Below are 16651 nucleotides of genomic sequence, written 5' to 3' on the forward strand. Positions count from 1 at the left end.
TTCTATTCCAAGTTGTATTCTTAACATAGCTATCAAAGCAATCCTAGCTTTAGATTCAGACCCACAATGCAGGGTCTCCAGATCAGAAGGAGGAGCCAGAAGCATTAGGCTGAGGGGTTTGAGGACTGTGTTCAAATCCTGACTTTACCCCCTGGGCCCCATTGTGACTTTGGGTAAGTCAAAGAGCCTGTCCCAAAGCTCCAGCAGTTAAATAAGCAGATTGAAACAGGGGAATTGTTTGGTCCTGCAGAATCTCCTTGGGGAGGTGGGGAGGAGTGGAAGGAAGGAGATAGATTACAGGAGAAATTCCTCCCCTGCAGTGGTACTTTCTTTTTAATGAGAAAACCCATTAAAACACTTGATTTTCCATTTGCTTAAGTGAAATGGGTACTTGCTATAGTATAAACTGAGCTGAGGGCAAGCCACCACCACACACACAGACACACAGCAAAAACACTAAGAAAACTCCAATTTTAATTGCACCTTAAAATGAACATTATCAAGCTACTTCAGTTTCTTCTCAACCATCTCAGCCAGAGGCCAAGGAAAGACTCATTAAAGGAAGGACTTTGGGTGGTAGGATAGGATGCGAGAAAACTCTTAGGGCCAACCAGAGCTTCTGAAGTGCTGCCTCTGGCCAATCACTTGCTGATTTGGAAAAATCCCACATTCTAGCCTTTGCTTTCCACATCTGTGCAATGGGATTCACAAAGAGTTCATTGAAAAAAAGCTAAAGAGTATTCTAAAAGAAAGATGCTCTGTGCCTTTGACATGGGAGAAAAACAGGTTGTGTGGGAAGAAGGGACATGCTCTCCCTCCTGAAGGCAGTTTTTTAAGGGCAGCACATTCCAGGCAAAGGAAGGCAAAGCCGACCCTACCACTTGGCCCCTCTCCAGACTGGTGGGCAGGCAGCCCCTGTGGTGCTAAGTAATGAGCACAATTCCAACACAGCTTCTGCTCACTCGTGAGAAATCAAAGATGGCTATTAGAGGCCATTTCTGGCTGGGCACTGTTCGTGCCCAGATCCATCAAAGCCCTGGGCCTGGGGTTTCTTCTGGGGAAGGTGGAGGTTGGTGGCTTTGTTCAGTAGGAAAAGCAAGCCACCCCTGGCCTTCCTGACTCAGCCCACCCACCCAGAGAAATACAGACCCACCAGTCTTGGTTTTGGGTTGTTTTGCTTCCTAGCCAAGAGCCCTCCCCACCCTGCTTTAGCCTTGTATTTATTCCTGATCCCATTGCTCTGTGAGTACAAAAAAAGCTTCCCAAGATGCAACCACAGGCCCTTTTACAATACTTCAATCACCTTCTCAGACACCTTCAAACCAGAAACCAACACCCAATCCAGCACCTCCCACATCTAACTGCACCTTTTAAACAAGGTTGGTCATTCTACAGCCTTCCTTCCCCTTGCCCATCATTACCTTCCAACTTCAAAACACTGTTTTAAATAGCAGAGTCTGTACAAATCATAATTAACTTGGATCAAATGATTGAGTGTCGTAACTTTATAGCACAGGGCTTGGAAAAAAAAAAGTGGGGGATGTGCTAAAACCAAGCTCTTACTCCTGATCGTGAGAATCATTAATTCCAGAGCCAGAGATCTTCGGCTGGGGTTGGGGGAAGGGGGACAGGGAGATAACCAGGATCGGAAGCCTACATTCCCACCAAAGGTGGGCCAGGCAGGGGAGGGCCATCATCTCATCCACTTTCTGATCCAATATTCTATCTGATTCTCAGCCTGAACTCAGAGGACTCTATGCAGGATGCTGCTTGGACATTCTCTTGTCCTGATCAGTCAAGATGCCCTGTCCGCTGGTCTGCCTTCTCGGGTTAAAGCACCATTAGAAAGGCTGGCTCCCCTTAAGGACTCAGCTCAGTTAGTGACTAGTTCAGCTGCAAGACACAGAAGCTGGTGAACGAGCAACACACACACAGAAGCGGGAGACGTTAGTGACTTGATAAGAAAAAAAAAAAAAAGTAGGAGCCATCAACCCCCTGAAGGCCTCGAAGAAGAGTTCACCTGGTCTATTTCTCTCGGACAGGGAGAATGTTTGTGACCCATGTAAAATAGGAAACTCGGCAGGAGCACTATGTACACGTACCTCCACCTACTCCACACACACACACACACACACACACACACACACACACACTCTCTCTCTCTCTCTCTCTCTCTCTCTCTCTCTCACACGAAGAAAAAACAACTTGCAAATCTGCGATCTTGGGAAAGCTGTGGGTACAGAGTTCGGCTCCTCCCCCTTCAATAACCTAAGCCCTTCTACCCGACCTCCTCCCAGGCGGAACAGTACGCCCACCCATCTCGGTGCCTTGCAGGTCTCTCTCTCTCCCCACCCATCTCGGTGTTTCCTCCCGCCCTCTGGTCTGCAGATTCCTGTCCGAGCACGCGCCGGGGAGCCTGGGCGAGCCGGGACTCGGACTGGGAAGTTGCAGGCGAACAGCAGCAGAGCGCATACCTGACCCGCGTCGCGACAGTTCTTCGGCGCCATCGCCGGGCCGTCTGAGAGCCAGGTGTTCCCTCACAGGCTCAGACCCTCGAATGAGTAATGAGACACCCTTTCCAGGGAAAAGAAGCGGTCTCTTCTGGGGGGTGAGGGCACAAAAGGAAGCTTCTGGCTTCCTCCACGCCCCGGGTGGGTCGGCGCCCCCCACACACACCCAGTGAGGTGGCTGCGCCATCGCCCACTTTGGTGGCGCGGGGAAAATGTCTGGTAACTTGGGGCGCTCCTGCTTGCTTTGCCGGCGACCGCCTATTCCGGGAAGAACCACCTCAACTTCGAGGCCGGCTACGGGGAGGGGGGCAAGGAGAAGTGTAAGGGTCCCCTCCCCTCCCGGGACCCCCGCCCCGTCCGTGGCCGCTTCCTACCTGCTCGGCTCAGCGATGGGTCCCAGCACAGCAGCAGCGTCAGCAGCAGCGCGCCCCGCGCCCCGCTCCGGGTCCACATGCTCCCGCGGCCCGGCTCGGGCGCCTCTCCCCCGGGGCTCTCTCCCTGGCCCCAGCCTCGCCGCCGCCGCCTCCGCCGCCGCCGCCGCCGCCTCGCCGTCCTCCCCGGCGCTCGGCCGCGCCAGCCCGTGCCCTCTGTGAGGGCAGCGGCAGCCACGCTGGGCGGAGGGCCCCCCGGCACTCGGAGCACGGTGGGTGCCTGGCGCCCCGCTCCGGAGCCAGGCTCCGACGCGCCCCCTCTTCGCGCTCCCTGAGGCGCCGGGGGCTCCACGCAAAAGCGCTCCCCGGATTCTCTCGCCCGGGACCTGAAGTTGAGCTACCAAAACCGAGTGAGCGCAACGGTGCTCGCGGACGCTCGTGCCGCGCCACGCCACGCCGTGCCGTAAAAGTCCCAGGTACGCGCCTCTCCGCGCTCCGCCGCTTCGCCGCGGCTCCGGCGCCCTCGCCGGCGCCGCCACCCGCCACAGTGCCGAGCGCCACTGAGCGCTCGCCTGAGTCCGCCAGCCTGAGCTGGTAGGACCGCGCGAGGATGGGGCGGGGCCCGGCGGCAGGGGCAGGGCCCGCAGCAGGGGGCGGGGCCTAGGGGCCTTTTGAAGGGGGGGCTTGTTGGCCATCGGGGCGTGGCCACAGGAGAACGGGAGGTGGGGGGGGGCGCCTCTCAGTAGGGGTTCCTCGAGGGACGCTGAGCTCGGCGCCTTGGAAAACCTGGCCGCTGGAGAGTAGCAGAAACCTAGTTTCACCCATTTTTCTTTCCAAAAACAAAGAAAATGGACCTTGGAGTCCTCTTGACTTGGCTTTGTCAGCCAGCGCCTCTGACTCAATGCAAGACCTTCACTTCTGCCATGCTCTGCTTTTCACAGAGGTTGGAGGTATGATTGGAGGATCTCTAAAAATATAAAGCTCCCTAAAAGAAAATCTCAAGCTTTCGAGTTCTGATTAAGAAGGGTTTACAATGTGTGACTATGAGTATCGATTAGATTAGGATCTTACTGTAGGCTACTACTTGTCTGCAGAACCAGGGCGGCATCTGTTTGCCAGACCCTTGGAGCTCTCCCATAGCAGAACTAGCCAGACCCCAAGTCACAGTGGGGTTAAGGGGGAAAGGTTCCCTGTTTGACTCCATGTATACTTAGGCTATGTTCCTTGTCTATGTGTGTCCTTCAATGAGTTACTTAACTGTCTCATCCCAAAATGGAGAATCATAATAGTTAATATTAACTGCTTCATAAAAGAATGTAGAATTGTGTGGAAAAAATATACTTGGAAGCCATAGCAAGAATGCCAGTAATTCCTATTTCCAAAATTCTCCCCTCCAAGCCAGTTTGAGGGATGAAGTTCTGACCACCCCAGGGTGGGCCAAGGGGAGGCTTGAAGGTTGAGTGGTGTCCTCCATCTGAAATCCAGAGAATACTAGAGTGGAGCAGCTAACATTAACAGATTTAGTGTGGTAGTTCCATGTTTAAGCACTTTGAATGCATAGTCTCTGCTCCTTTCCACCTCACTCTCTCTGACCATTTATATACTTGTTTTACAGATTCCAGAACTAAGGCACAGATATGTAAAGCCATTTGTCCAAGATTCCAGAAGAGCTTTGAGTGCATGAGTGACTGAGTGAATGGACCACAGAAGAAAGATACTCTCTGAGCTGGGAGTGGGGGTGGGGCTCTTCTGAGACACCTTCCCTGGGACTAGATTGGATGTGAGAATACCTAGATTAGGTAGCAAGAATATCTAGACCACATTGCTCCTCCTCACCCCAACTCCCTTGTTGACTACTTAGGATTTTCTTTGTTTTTGGAGCTGGGATCTCAAGTCACTTTTCAAAAACCAGGAGAAGCCTGCTGTTTTGGGGTGACATAAGGGAAGTCAGAAAGAGGTCTAGCCAGGACCAGGAGCTGGGGGAGAGAGGCCTACCATAGGATCAGGTATCCCCAGAGATTGAAAGAGAAGGAGTTGGGGGCAGGGGCAGACCTACTGGCTAGAAAGGGACCAGGTTGATAGGGTGAAGGCAGAGAAGCAAAACAGGCTTGATTCTAGCTGTGTCCCCAGAAAAACAATAAAAACAGAACTGCCTAGAATCCCCATACCTGCTCCCTCAGGTTAGGGACTGGAGCTTCTGTACCAGCAGGCCCCCTCCCCCCAGCCTTCTTATTTTAGTATATGTGCTACTGAAGCAAGCACCCCAGCCTTCTTATCTACCCAGGATGAGGAGGGTGGATACAAATGGCTTGAGATTATCTGGGGAAGGACTTTGGCCAACTGAGAAAGGCCCCTGTAGGTAAAATAGAGGGTTATTTTTAGCCTAGACTGGAACAACATTGAGAGTTGAGAGTCCATAGTGGCTCACACCCAGCCAGCTCCACCCATCCCTACACACACACCCCAGTCAATTACAGGACCCTCCCACACAAACCTACATAAGTATGTATAAGTAAATGTGCAACAGAGACACACAGGTGTGAAATGATCCTCCCCTAAACTTCAGGTGTACAAACAGGCATCGAACCATAAAGGCACCCACAGACCAAAGACACATGATGAAAAAAGCAAACACACACAGCCACACACTTCTAAAAACACAGAGGCAGATGACTAAAGACAAATAGGCATTTCAAGACTTTAACTGCCACCAGGAAACAAATACAGGCACATGTGTATCAAGATCATCATGCCTGATGGTCTTACCCAGGACACAAGGTCAAGGTCACTATGGATCTCACTGAGACCTGACCTTGGGAGGACTCCAACCTCAGTCAGTGGTATCCTGGGTGACTTTAAAAATAAAAGTTCCAACTTTAGGAACCTTGCTGTTTAGGTAGTGTCTAGTACCCAGCAGGCCCAGCTAGGCCAAATATCAGGTTTCAGTGCTTTGTTTAATTCCTACCTGAGGAAAAGGGAGTTGGGGGTGAGACAGACAAAAGGAAGATAGACATTTTCTTCCATCTCTGGCCAAGCCTTGCCCCACTTCCTACAGCCTGAAAACTCTCCCAGTCATGACATCTGCTTGTGGGAGATCCTAGGTCCTATTCTCCCTCTAGGACTCTAGTACCTGGGTAGGGACCTTAGCTCTTTGGGAATCTATAATTCCCTTGTGTCTCTCCTGTACCCAGTCTCAGAGAGAGGCCCTCCCCTACCCACCTGCAGCTGGGCAACCCTCTGCAGTTGGCAGCTGTGGCTTCTCCCTGTCCAGGTACTTGAGTGCAGGTGCTAGCCTGAGGCCAGGCAATGGGTCCACCCAGAGTCAGAAGGCCCGGCAAACCCCTTCCCCACCCAGCCCTGAGATGGCACTCTGCCTAGGACTTAAGAGATGCAATTTAATATTGGTCTAGGGGATGCATTTGTGAGTTAAAAGGAAGAGAGGTCATTGGTCAACTGGGGCCCAGTTTGGTCAAGTAAAGAGCCTTAAAAAAGACCCCCTCCATTTCTTGGGGGTCTTTGCAGCCTCTTGCATAATATTGCTGCTTTGAAATCAGTCCCAAACTTGGTGCTGATCATCTGCAGAGGCTTCTGCAGCTCATCCTCATTTCTCCTGAGAGTGTAGGACAGAGCCCTGCTTGCTAGCATCCAGCTGACAGACATGGTCCTAGAGTAGGAGGTGGGGGAAGGGGCAGCATTTAGCCTGCTGGGGAGATCTTTGGGCCACTCACTGATATGGAAATAATAACTACCTCACAAGGAGTAAAGGAATATGCACACATCCTCTCTTACTTATAACAGTTATGATTAAAAGCAGCTGCAGGGGGCTTCCACTTAGCACCTCCTTCCCGGGTGGTGCCTTGTGCCTACAGTTGCCACCAGGGGGCATGCTGCAGCATTAACTACCCAGGGCTGGGGCCAGGCTCCTTTAGGAACCTAGCCTGGGGTATTAGCCAGGGGGCTGCTTGGGTAGTTGTTCAAGTAGTGGATGAGGGGGTGAGGACTTTGGAAATTAATATCCTGAGTCACCCAAGTCCAAAAGGGACCCCAGATGCTGGGACCTTGCAGAGGGGAGGTGTCTAAGGTTGAAGTCCTTAATGTTGTAGTCTAGTAATATCAATAGAGCTAATGTGGAGGCTGTGTGCCAGGTACTGTCTTAAATCCTTTAGGTGCTAAGGATGGGTACTGTGGTTACCTTGACACCATGTGAAGGAACTGAGACACAGAGTGGTAACTTGCCCAAGGTTATAACCAGCTAGTAGTGGGTGTAGTGGAGAATTGCAACCAGGTAAACAGTATTCTCTCCCTTTTTTTTCTTGTTTATTTGTTTAAATTGAGACAAGCAGATATGAGTTCAGTGGTTCACTCCTGTATTTCTAGCTACTCTGGAGGCTGAGCTTGGGAGGATTGCAGTTCAACATAAGCTTGGTGTTACTTTGGAGATAGTGTGCCAAATTCTGTTTCCAAAATAAACAGCAAAAAGCCAGGCTGGAGCATGGCTCAAGTATTAGAGTGCCAGCCAAGCAAGCTGAGCAAGTGCAAAGGCACATCTGGATTCAAACTCAGCGAAGGGATGGGGAGATAGCCAGAGACAGAGAGAGACAGACAGACAGACAGACAGAGACAGAATGTACATAATATAAAATGTAGCATCTGACTCTTAGCCACTTGAAAGTGCACAAGTAAATGATTTTTAGTATATTCATGATGTGATGCAACCATCACCACTGTCTAATTTGAAAAGATTTTCATCACCCCCAAAGAAACCTTGTACTATTCAGCAGTCACAGCAATCTTTCCCACCCCCAGCTCCTGGCAACCAGTTAATCTACATTGAGTCTCCATGGATTTGTCTATTCTGGACATCTCATAGAAATGAATTATACAGCAAGCGGCCTGAATCATTAAACCTGTATTCTTAACCTCTGCTAAGTTCTGGAACAACCTTCCACCTTCATCCTACTCCTCTATCTTTTTCTTTCCCCCGAGAGAAAGAAAGCCTTGCACCATACTATAGAAGCAGTTAGTCACAAAATTCTTGGGGTCAGACAGATTCAGGTTCAAATCCTAACTCCATCTTAGACAATTTACTTATCATGTCTGCTGTTGCCTTCTCAAAATTCCATTATATTCTTTTTTCTTTCTTTCTTTTTTTTTTCTTGGTCAGTTATGGGGCTTGAACTCTGGGCATGGGTGCTGTCCCTCAGCTTTTCAGCTCAAGGCTAGCGCTCTACCACTTGAGCCACAGTGCCACTTCCGGCTTTTTCTGCTTATGTGGTGCTGAGGAATGGAACCCAGGGCTTCATTCATGCAAGGCAAGCACTCTACTACTGAGCCACCTTCCCAGCCCTAGTCTTTTTTTTTTATATAGATAAGGAGACTTACTACACTAAGTTGTCCAGACTTGAGCTGGGTGTCACTGACTCAGAAGGCTGAGATTTGAGTATGGTTGTGTGCACTGAAGCCAGCCCAAGGAAGAAAATCCCTGAGACTCAGAGCTCCAACTAATCACCAATAAGGGGAAAGTGGAGCTGTGGTTTAAGTGATGGAGCACTAGCCTTGAGCAAAAAAAGATAAGAGTCTGTGCTCAGGTCCAGAGTTCAAGCTCCAGTAAAAGCACACATAAACATATACACACACACACACACACACACACACAGAGTTGCCCAGACTGGCCTCAGGCTCACAATCCTCACAATCCTCAGCCTCTCAAATAGCTAGAATAATAGGCATGAGCCACTGTGCCTGGCTCAAATTTCTTTTATTGATGTTAATTTATAAAAGTAACTTATAATATCATAATGATTTTGGATTTACAGAAAAATACTACAAATACCAAATTTTGGTGTTACATGTGATTCTTCCAATATTGTTCATGTAATAATGACAGTTAATCAAATTAAACAAAATATCTGTACTTGTCCAGTGAGTGTTAGATAAATCATGCAATTCACTCCAGGAAATTGCATATGTAAATCAACTTTATTTACAAAACATTATCTTGAATTATACTTCTGTAAAGCTTTCATTTAGATACAAGTCTAATGACTGAAGTTATAGCCATTTCTTTAAACCAAATATGAGAGATAATCGAGCAAGGTGTGAACACTTGTAATCCCAGCCCTTGGGAGGCTAAAGCAGGATTATCACCACAAGCTAGAAGCTAGGCTAGACTAAATAATAACACTCTGTCTTACAAAACCAGAGAGAAGCCAGGTGTTGGTGGCTCATGCCTGTAATCCTAGCTGTTCAGGAGGAGGCTGAGATCTGAGGATCAAAGTTCCAAACCAGCCTTGGCAAGAAAGTCTCCAAGACTTTCTGTATATGTAGAGGTTGAGTGACCTGCCTGAAGCCAGATATCCAGGTCCTGAATCAGGCATAGGGTGACCCAAAGCCTGGCTCTTTTCCTGCCCCTGGCTCCTGCTTCTGTGCTGGCTGAACATGGAGCCACACAGGCCTGCCCATAGGCTGAGGAACTGCATGCATGCTCTTGGGTTCTGTTTTAAAGCTTGCACCTTGGGAAAAACACGCAGAGGATGGGGCTACAGTGCAGGAAGACAGCAGGGCCTCAGATGCTTCTTTCTCTGTGGTATAGATCATCTGGTGTTGGAAATTGTGTAGCATCCTATTAATGGTTTTCTCTCTTCCCTATCTGACCCGGAAACTCTGCTGTAAGCTGCCTAGATCTTGGTGGGAGAGAACAGAGCCGGGTAGAGGCATGGGACTAATTCTCATTCTCCCTGTGTGGATTCACTGTTTACTGGGTGCTGGGCTCCAGTCTCCCCTGTCACAGGCCCCTATAGGCAGGCTGGCTCCACTTCTAAAGGAGAAACTCCTGTGCCTGAGGCAGTCCACTGGGACCACTTAACGGGTAGACATGCGATCAAGGGTCTAAGCAGAGGTGGGCTCACCAAGTTGTTAGCTCTGCACTATGTTATTGTTCCACCCCACATTTGGACCTCGGTTTCTCTAACCATGAGTAAGGGACGGGAAGTGGCTCTTTGGTCCTTTCTAAACTTTCAGGACAGCAAGCTCCTGGGGGCTTATATCTGTAATCTTAGCTACTTAGGAGACTGAAATCTGAGGATCACAGTTCAAAGCCAGACTGAGGAAGGAAAGTTCTGTGCAATTCTTTATCTCTAACTAACCACTAAAAATCAGGATGTGAAGATGTGGCTCAAGTGGCTCAAGAGTATCAGCCTTGAGAGAAAAACTTCAGGGACGTGCTCAGACCCTGAGTTCAAGTCCCAAGTACCAGCCACACACACACACACACACACACACACACTCCACACACACCTCCAGGGTAAAAGTCAGACTCACAAACAAAACACACAAAACTGGCTTGGCTCTGCCTCCTTTAATATCTTTAACATTTCTTTTTCCATCCAGTTGCCAGTGACAAAAGTGTCAACCTCAGTCAGCAAAGACTTTGCTTGCTTGTGAATATATTTCTTGTCTTTCTCCTCCAGTTGTGTCCAGCACAGAGCTGGATGTGGCTCATTATGGCTGGTTGTGGCTGGTTGTGGATGGGCTGAATCTCAATGGGGTGACTGGGTGAGCAGCAGGGATGGGACATCAGAGAAGAGGAAGCTTGGTGGCTCTGGGATGGTCCTGCTTGAGGTTAGCTTTAAGCAGTGATCAAGTTGCTCTTTGCCTCTCAGGCCTCTACTGTCACCTGTGGCTCAAGTATGAATGCGGGCTTCTTTTCAGCAAGTTCTTACTTGATGTACTGGCTTGAAGGCTCATAGTTACATACCTATATATTCACAGATCAAAGCAGAACATGTGGGACTCTGGGTACAATTTAGACATTGTGAAACCCTAGTGGCATTTGGGGACAGTTAGTATCTAAGCAGGACCAAACAGCCATCCTGGAATGCAGGACAGCCACCTGGAGGGATGGCTGCTCCAGCTGTTTGGGGAGGAGTAGGGCAGCTGTCTTGCTTTTTTTTTTTTTTCAGGGCAGTTCCCTTGTCCCCTGTGTGCAAGATTGGGATCAGCACTTAAGACTCAGTTATCCCAACCCAGCCACAGCCCTGAGAGTTTATTCACTTGGTTAAAGGCACACAGCAAGACAAATAACCTGCGCTTTATAGCTCAATTTTGACTCTAAGACTTTTTTGGGGGTACACCTCAATGTTATTCTTCTTTGAACTCAGTTCTGGGCACTGTCCCTTAGCTTTTGTTACTCCAGGCGGGAGCTCTACTACTTGAACCACAGCTCCATTTCTGTTTTTGTTTTTGTTGGTGAATTGGAGAAAAGAATCTCATAGACTTTCCTTCCCAAGCTGGCTTCAAAACATGATTCTTGATCTCAGCTTCCAGAGAGTAGTTAGAATTACAGGCATAAGCCACCAGTGCCAGGCACCTCAGTATTTTTCAGCTGTGTTCCAAGGAGCCCCAGAGTTCCCCTGCAATACTCAAAATGGCTGAAGGGGACAGGATTTGGAAGGCCATTCCAAACTCTCCACCTTCCTCAGACAACCTACTATACATCCATAGTGAGACCTGTTAAAGGAAAGGGTTCCACCATTAAAAGAATAAAGTTTGCAAAGCACAATGAGCCCAGACCAGGGACATGAGTGGATGGAGGCTCTGGAGAGGTAGAGGAGGTAGAGGTGAGAAGAAGCCCCTTGTTTCCAGGTCAGTATGGTCCAAGGAGGGACTAATGGGTGCTCATCCTAGGAAAGAATTTGGGCAGAGCATCCTCAGCATCTAGTATCAAAGGAGGAGGAGGAGGAGAAATTTTAGTGTGTTTCAGGCTTTGTGCCAAACATTTTTCATGATAAATGTTTGTTGAATGGAGAAATAAATGAACAGGAAACAGGAAGCAGGATATTGATGGCCTTTACTTGATGTGGGTATGCAAATCCAACTCTCCACCCAGTAGCCTTCTCCTTGCCCGGTCTGCACTCTAGCCACCAGCCCTGAGCTTCCCATGCTGTCATGGCAGAACATGGGGTTTTCTTTCTTCCTATTTTTTTCTTTTCTTTCCCCTGCCTTCCTTCCTTCCTTCCTTTCTTCCTTCCTTCCTTCCTTCCTTCCTTCCTTCCTTCCTTCCTTCCTTCCTTCCTTCCTTCCTTCCTTCCTTCCATCCTTCCTTCCTTCCTTCCTTCCTCTTCCTTTCTTTCTTTTTCTTTGTTTCTCCCCATAGATATCTGATGGATATCAGATGTGGGACCTAAGAGCACTCCCAGAGAGTCTATTTGGGAAAACAAGCACAGAGAAGCAGAATGATTGCCCCAAGGCCACACAGCAATCCAGTCCAACAGCACACTCCCTGGAAACTGCTTTGTCCAGAATTCTGAACTCTAGGTTATTTCCCTATGCCAAGAATCAGACCAAAGGTGTTTTCAAGGACTGGTAAAAACTTGCCCCAAGAAAAGTATCTAGAGAGAAGCTGTTCTGGCCCCTCTCTCACCTTAGAGAGGATATGGCTCCAGCAATCTTACCCCTGGGCAGATCTATGTTGTGCTAGGCAGATCTTACTGCCTAAGAAGGACTCCATACACTGGTGACTGACCCAGCTATTTCCAGTATGAATTGGGGTTGATTTTTTATTTTCTATTTTCTTTTTCTTCCTTTCTTTTTCTTTTTTTCTTTCTTTTTTTAAACTGGCTGGCAGCATGAAAGCTGATAGGTCTGACGCTCCCCTGGGATCTGTCACTAGAATCCAGATGCAGGAGGCTGGCAAACAGTCTGGTCTGTGCTATCTGCCCAGGTGGAGATCAGTTGATAGAAAGGAGGTAGGAAGGGTAGCAATGCTTTCTTTTCATGCTTGGCTGAACTTAGAATTTCTAAGTCCTAAGTTCCTTCAATAAGTCCCTTCACTACATATGGAGCAAAAGAAACATCATTGGGGAAAAAAACGTAGAAAATAATAACAAAATCAAAGGCAGACCACCGACAAAATAGAACTCACAGAGTTAAAAAGCTGCCTCTTTGAAAATGTCAAACACATAGCTGCACTGATTAAAGAAAAGTAACATACCCCAATGCAAGTTTTACAATTCCTAAAACAAGTCTTATGTGTGGTTTTAAATTTTCTAGTAGCTACTTAAAAAAAAAGTAAAAATAATTATGGTAGAATTAATTTTGGTTGTCTTATTTTACTCAATATGCCCCCAAAAATTATCATTATAACAGGTAATCAATATAAAATCATTCATAGTTATTACATTCTGTTTATGCTAAGTCTTGGAAACTTCATCTCAATTTGAGCACTAAAGTTTCATTGGAATTATTTGACCATGGTGTTGAGATTTCATAAAATTACAGCAAGAAAGTACTCACACGGTTTCTAATATAATAAAATGTTCCTAAAAAGTGAATCAAGTAATCAAGTTTTCTAATAAGTAATCAAGTGAATCAATTTTTAAATGTAAATGAACTAAAATAAAATAGAAGTCAGATATGGTAGTACACACTTGTAAATTCCAGCTACTGGGGGAAGATGGAGAATTGACATAAACCCAGGCAAAAGTAGCAAGACTGTATCTCAAAAACAAAATGCAAGCTGGCTGGTAGTGGTTGATGCCTATAACCCTTAGTTACTCAGGAGGCTGGGACATGGTGGATTTAGGCCAGGCCAGGCCAGGCAGATGAGTCTATGCAATTCCAGCTCCCATTGACCAGAAAAAAAGTCAACCTGGAAGGGTAGCTCAAGTGGGAGAGTAATAGCCATATCAGGTGCCAATGGCTCATGTCTAATCCTAGCTACTCAGGAGGCTGAGATCTGAGGATCACAGTTCAAAGCCAGCTTGGACAGAAAAATCCATGAGACTCTTATTTCCAATAAATTACAAAAAAAGCTGGAAGTAGAACTGTGGTTCAAGTGGTAGACTACTAACCTTGAGCAAAAGCAGCTCAGGGACAGTGCCCAGGACTGGCACACACACACACACACACACACACACACACACACACACACACACACACACACACACACACACACCAAATAAACAAACAAAAATGGCAGGGAAGGGGTTATGGCTTAAATGATTGAGCACTAGCCTAACATGCAAAGGGGCCTGAGTTTGACTCCAGTACCCCAAAATAAATACATACGTAGATGAGAGAAAGAGAAAAAACAGGGAATTAAAAGTTGGTTGAAGCTCAGGTGGCCCTAGCCCCAATAGCAGATACTCCTCCCCCTCCTCTGCCACCCCCCAGCCTCTGCTGAGCTTTCTGGCCTGGGCCTTCCTACCTTCTTGGGTCCCTTTATACAGATTTCTCTCCAGGTTACCCTCCCCTTCCTAGGCTACTCCCCATACCCAGAGCCCACCTCTTTCAGAAAGCCTGGTTTATGGGCTAGGAAAAGGGCTAGGAAAGGGTCTTCTTCCTCTATTCCAGTTCCAAACCTGGGTTTTCATGACTACAGGAGAGGGTGAGCTTGCACACCATACCCTGATGGTCTGACTGTCCATGGCTTCTGTCCTATCCTGCCCCAACAGCTCAACTGCCATCACGTGAGAAGCTGGCAGGGCCAAGACTCAGTTCCCATCTTCTAGGTGCCCTGTCTAGTCTGCAAGTGCAGGTGTTCAGAATCTAAAGCAACTGTGCTTACTGGTTCCTTCTCTAGACTGTCTAGGCCTGTGGGGGTAATGGAAGGGAGCCTCTCTCAGCCTTGCTCCCCTCTTCAGAGATGAGCTGCTCAGGGCCTGGGGTGTTGCTAGGATGTCCCAGGAATGTAGACTAAAGTTCACCAAGGAAGGCTCTTCTAGATGGGAAAGTAATTATCCTCTAGGCCCTGGCCCTCAAGCTTTCTAAGCCTCCGTTTTCCCATCAGTCCAATGAAATCTTCTAGTTTTTTGAAGATGGTGACCTTTGAGAGGACAGTAGTGTTGTCCAATGCAGCACACACCTGGCTGGGTACACTTGGCTCATAACTCCAGGAGTACTCACTCAGCCACACCTGGGGCTTCTTATTATAGCATAAATTGTGGTGCTAGGTATTCTTCAAGAAGCATTTGAGTTGCTCCTAAATATGTGTTTGTGAGTTGTATGTGAGTATGTAAAAGAGTGCTTCCAGGTCACCTAAATCAATTGGTTTCATAGGACAAGCAATGCCACCCCTTGGCAGTCCTTGGTATTACTGCTGCCAGCCTTGTGAATAGGCATAGGGCCCTCAGACTATGTGTGTCCCCCCCCCCCCCCCCCCCCCCCCCCCCCCCCCCCCCCGCTGCTGGCTCCCTCCTGATTCTCCCTCCGTATTTCCAGAATAGCCTTTCATGAGGTCCTGGGAAAATTCCTCATCTGGAGCTGTGAATGTGGGGTACAAACAGCATCCCTGTGGGCCCAGTCAGTGTACTAAATACCATATGAGCACCGAGAGATGGAGGTGGAACTCAGGGTGACACAGTGGGTATTGGTGAGGGCCTGGCCTTGACCCAGCTGCCAGCCCAGCTGCTGTGGACAGATGGAGGTGAGGTGAAACCCCAGATCTGGGAAGCTGCTAGGCCTATAAGAGGCTGGAGGGGGCCTTGGCCTCAACACCCAAGGTTACAGCTCAGGACTTGGATGAGGTAGAGAGAAGAGAGGACACCACGTTGTCACCCCCATACCCTGTGAGAGAGGACGCATCCCCTCCTCCCCACCCTGCTGGAGGGAGTGGGAGGAGTTTAGAGGTACCTAGGGACTCGGAAGGAGGGGAGATGCTATTAAAAATGTAATTTGTTATATGTGCCTTTTCTGATTATAAAAGCAATGCATATTCATTGTAGAAAATTTGGAAAATAGAGATAAGCACACAAAAAGCAAATAAAACTGCCTCCTAATCTCCCCACACAGAGGCAGACATTTGTACATCCAATGTGCTGGTCAGGAACACAGGCTTGGCCAGACTCCCTGAGCTGGAATCCTCTTTCTGCCAAAGCTGTGGGACCAGAAATGAGCACTTAACCCTAAGCACTTCATAGAATGAAAATAGTGTGTGTTCTGGCCTTGCGGGGGGAAGACCAAGTAAGGATCCCTACATTCTTGTTACATAGAAAGTGTCCAGTGAATGCATGCCATGGTTGTGACCTTTGACCTCCTGGCCATCTGGCCACTGGGTGTCTGACAATGCCTTCAGATTTAATTTGGCTGAGCAGGGGTTTTTGTCCAGTTGTCCCTACAAATGTTTGTCTACTAGTCTTCTTCTGTCTCAGGAAATGAGGTAACCAGCCCTTGGTATCTAAGCATGTGGAGTTGCCCTTCAGTCTTCTGTTGGCTGTTCATCAATTCACTAACGTCCTCTTTTAGGTCCAATAGGATGAGGAAGATATAAGGGGGACACTAGGAAAGAGAAGGGAAGGGTAGGGAAGAGGCAGTGTCAGGAAAGGGGAAGTGGGTAAAAAGATAGAGGAGTTGCAGGGGGGGAAGAAAAAACTCAGGTTTACCCTTCTCCTTGCCTAGAGTCTACCTTCCCAAAATAGCCCCCCACCCTACCCCTCCAGCATTGTCCCTAGGCCCAGCCTCAGCTCACCTTGCTATCCTCTCAATAATTCATAGACCTCAGGGTATAATAACTATCAATAATGCACAGGCAATAATGTTCTACAGATCTCCACACAGTTGTTACTACTCATGTGTGCAAGGCTGGGTCCTGCTCGTCTCCCACTACCCGGTTCCCCAAAACAGGATTTCCAGGGCTCAGGAGGAGCACTGGGCTGGCCAAGGAAGGAGTGTAGGGTGTCATTAGCTCTGCTCATCTTGCCTAGTTGCTTCTTTCCACCCATCAAGCAGGAATAGGCCTTAGTTCTTACTTAGTGTCTCTACCCCAAAGCCCAA

At 48.2% G+C, this 16651-nt stretch overlaps 1 protein-coding gene across 2 annotated transcripts in view; it reads right to left on the bottom strand.

Annotated features, from left to right (window-relative positions):
* Positions 1-3041, bottom strand: part of Unc5b (unc-5 netrin receptor B) — a 77597-nt gene extending 74556 nt beyond the window's left edge. For both annotated transcript variants that reach the window (XM_042690223.1, XM_042690222.1), the window contains exon 1: positions 2885-3041. In XM_042690223.1, coding sequence (XP_042546157.1) covers positions 2885-2963 — 79 coding nt within the window. In that variant the 5' untranslated portion in view covers positions 2964-3041. The remainder of the gene's footprint in view (positions 1-2884) is intronic.
* Between the last annotated feature and the right edge of the window lie 13610 nt (positions 3042-16651).

The sequence above is a fragment of the Dipodomys spectabilis genome, unplaced genomic scaffold (genome assembly GCF_019054845.1).
Source record: "Dipodomys spectabilis isolate Male_0828 unplaced genomic scaffold, ASM1905484v1 ptg000136l, whole genome shotgun sequence".
Lineage (NCBI taxonomy): Eukaryota > Metazoa > Chordata > Mammalia > Rodentia > Heteromyidae > Dipodomys > Dipodomys spectabilis.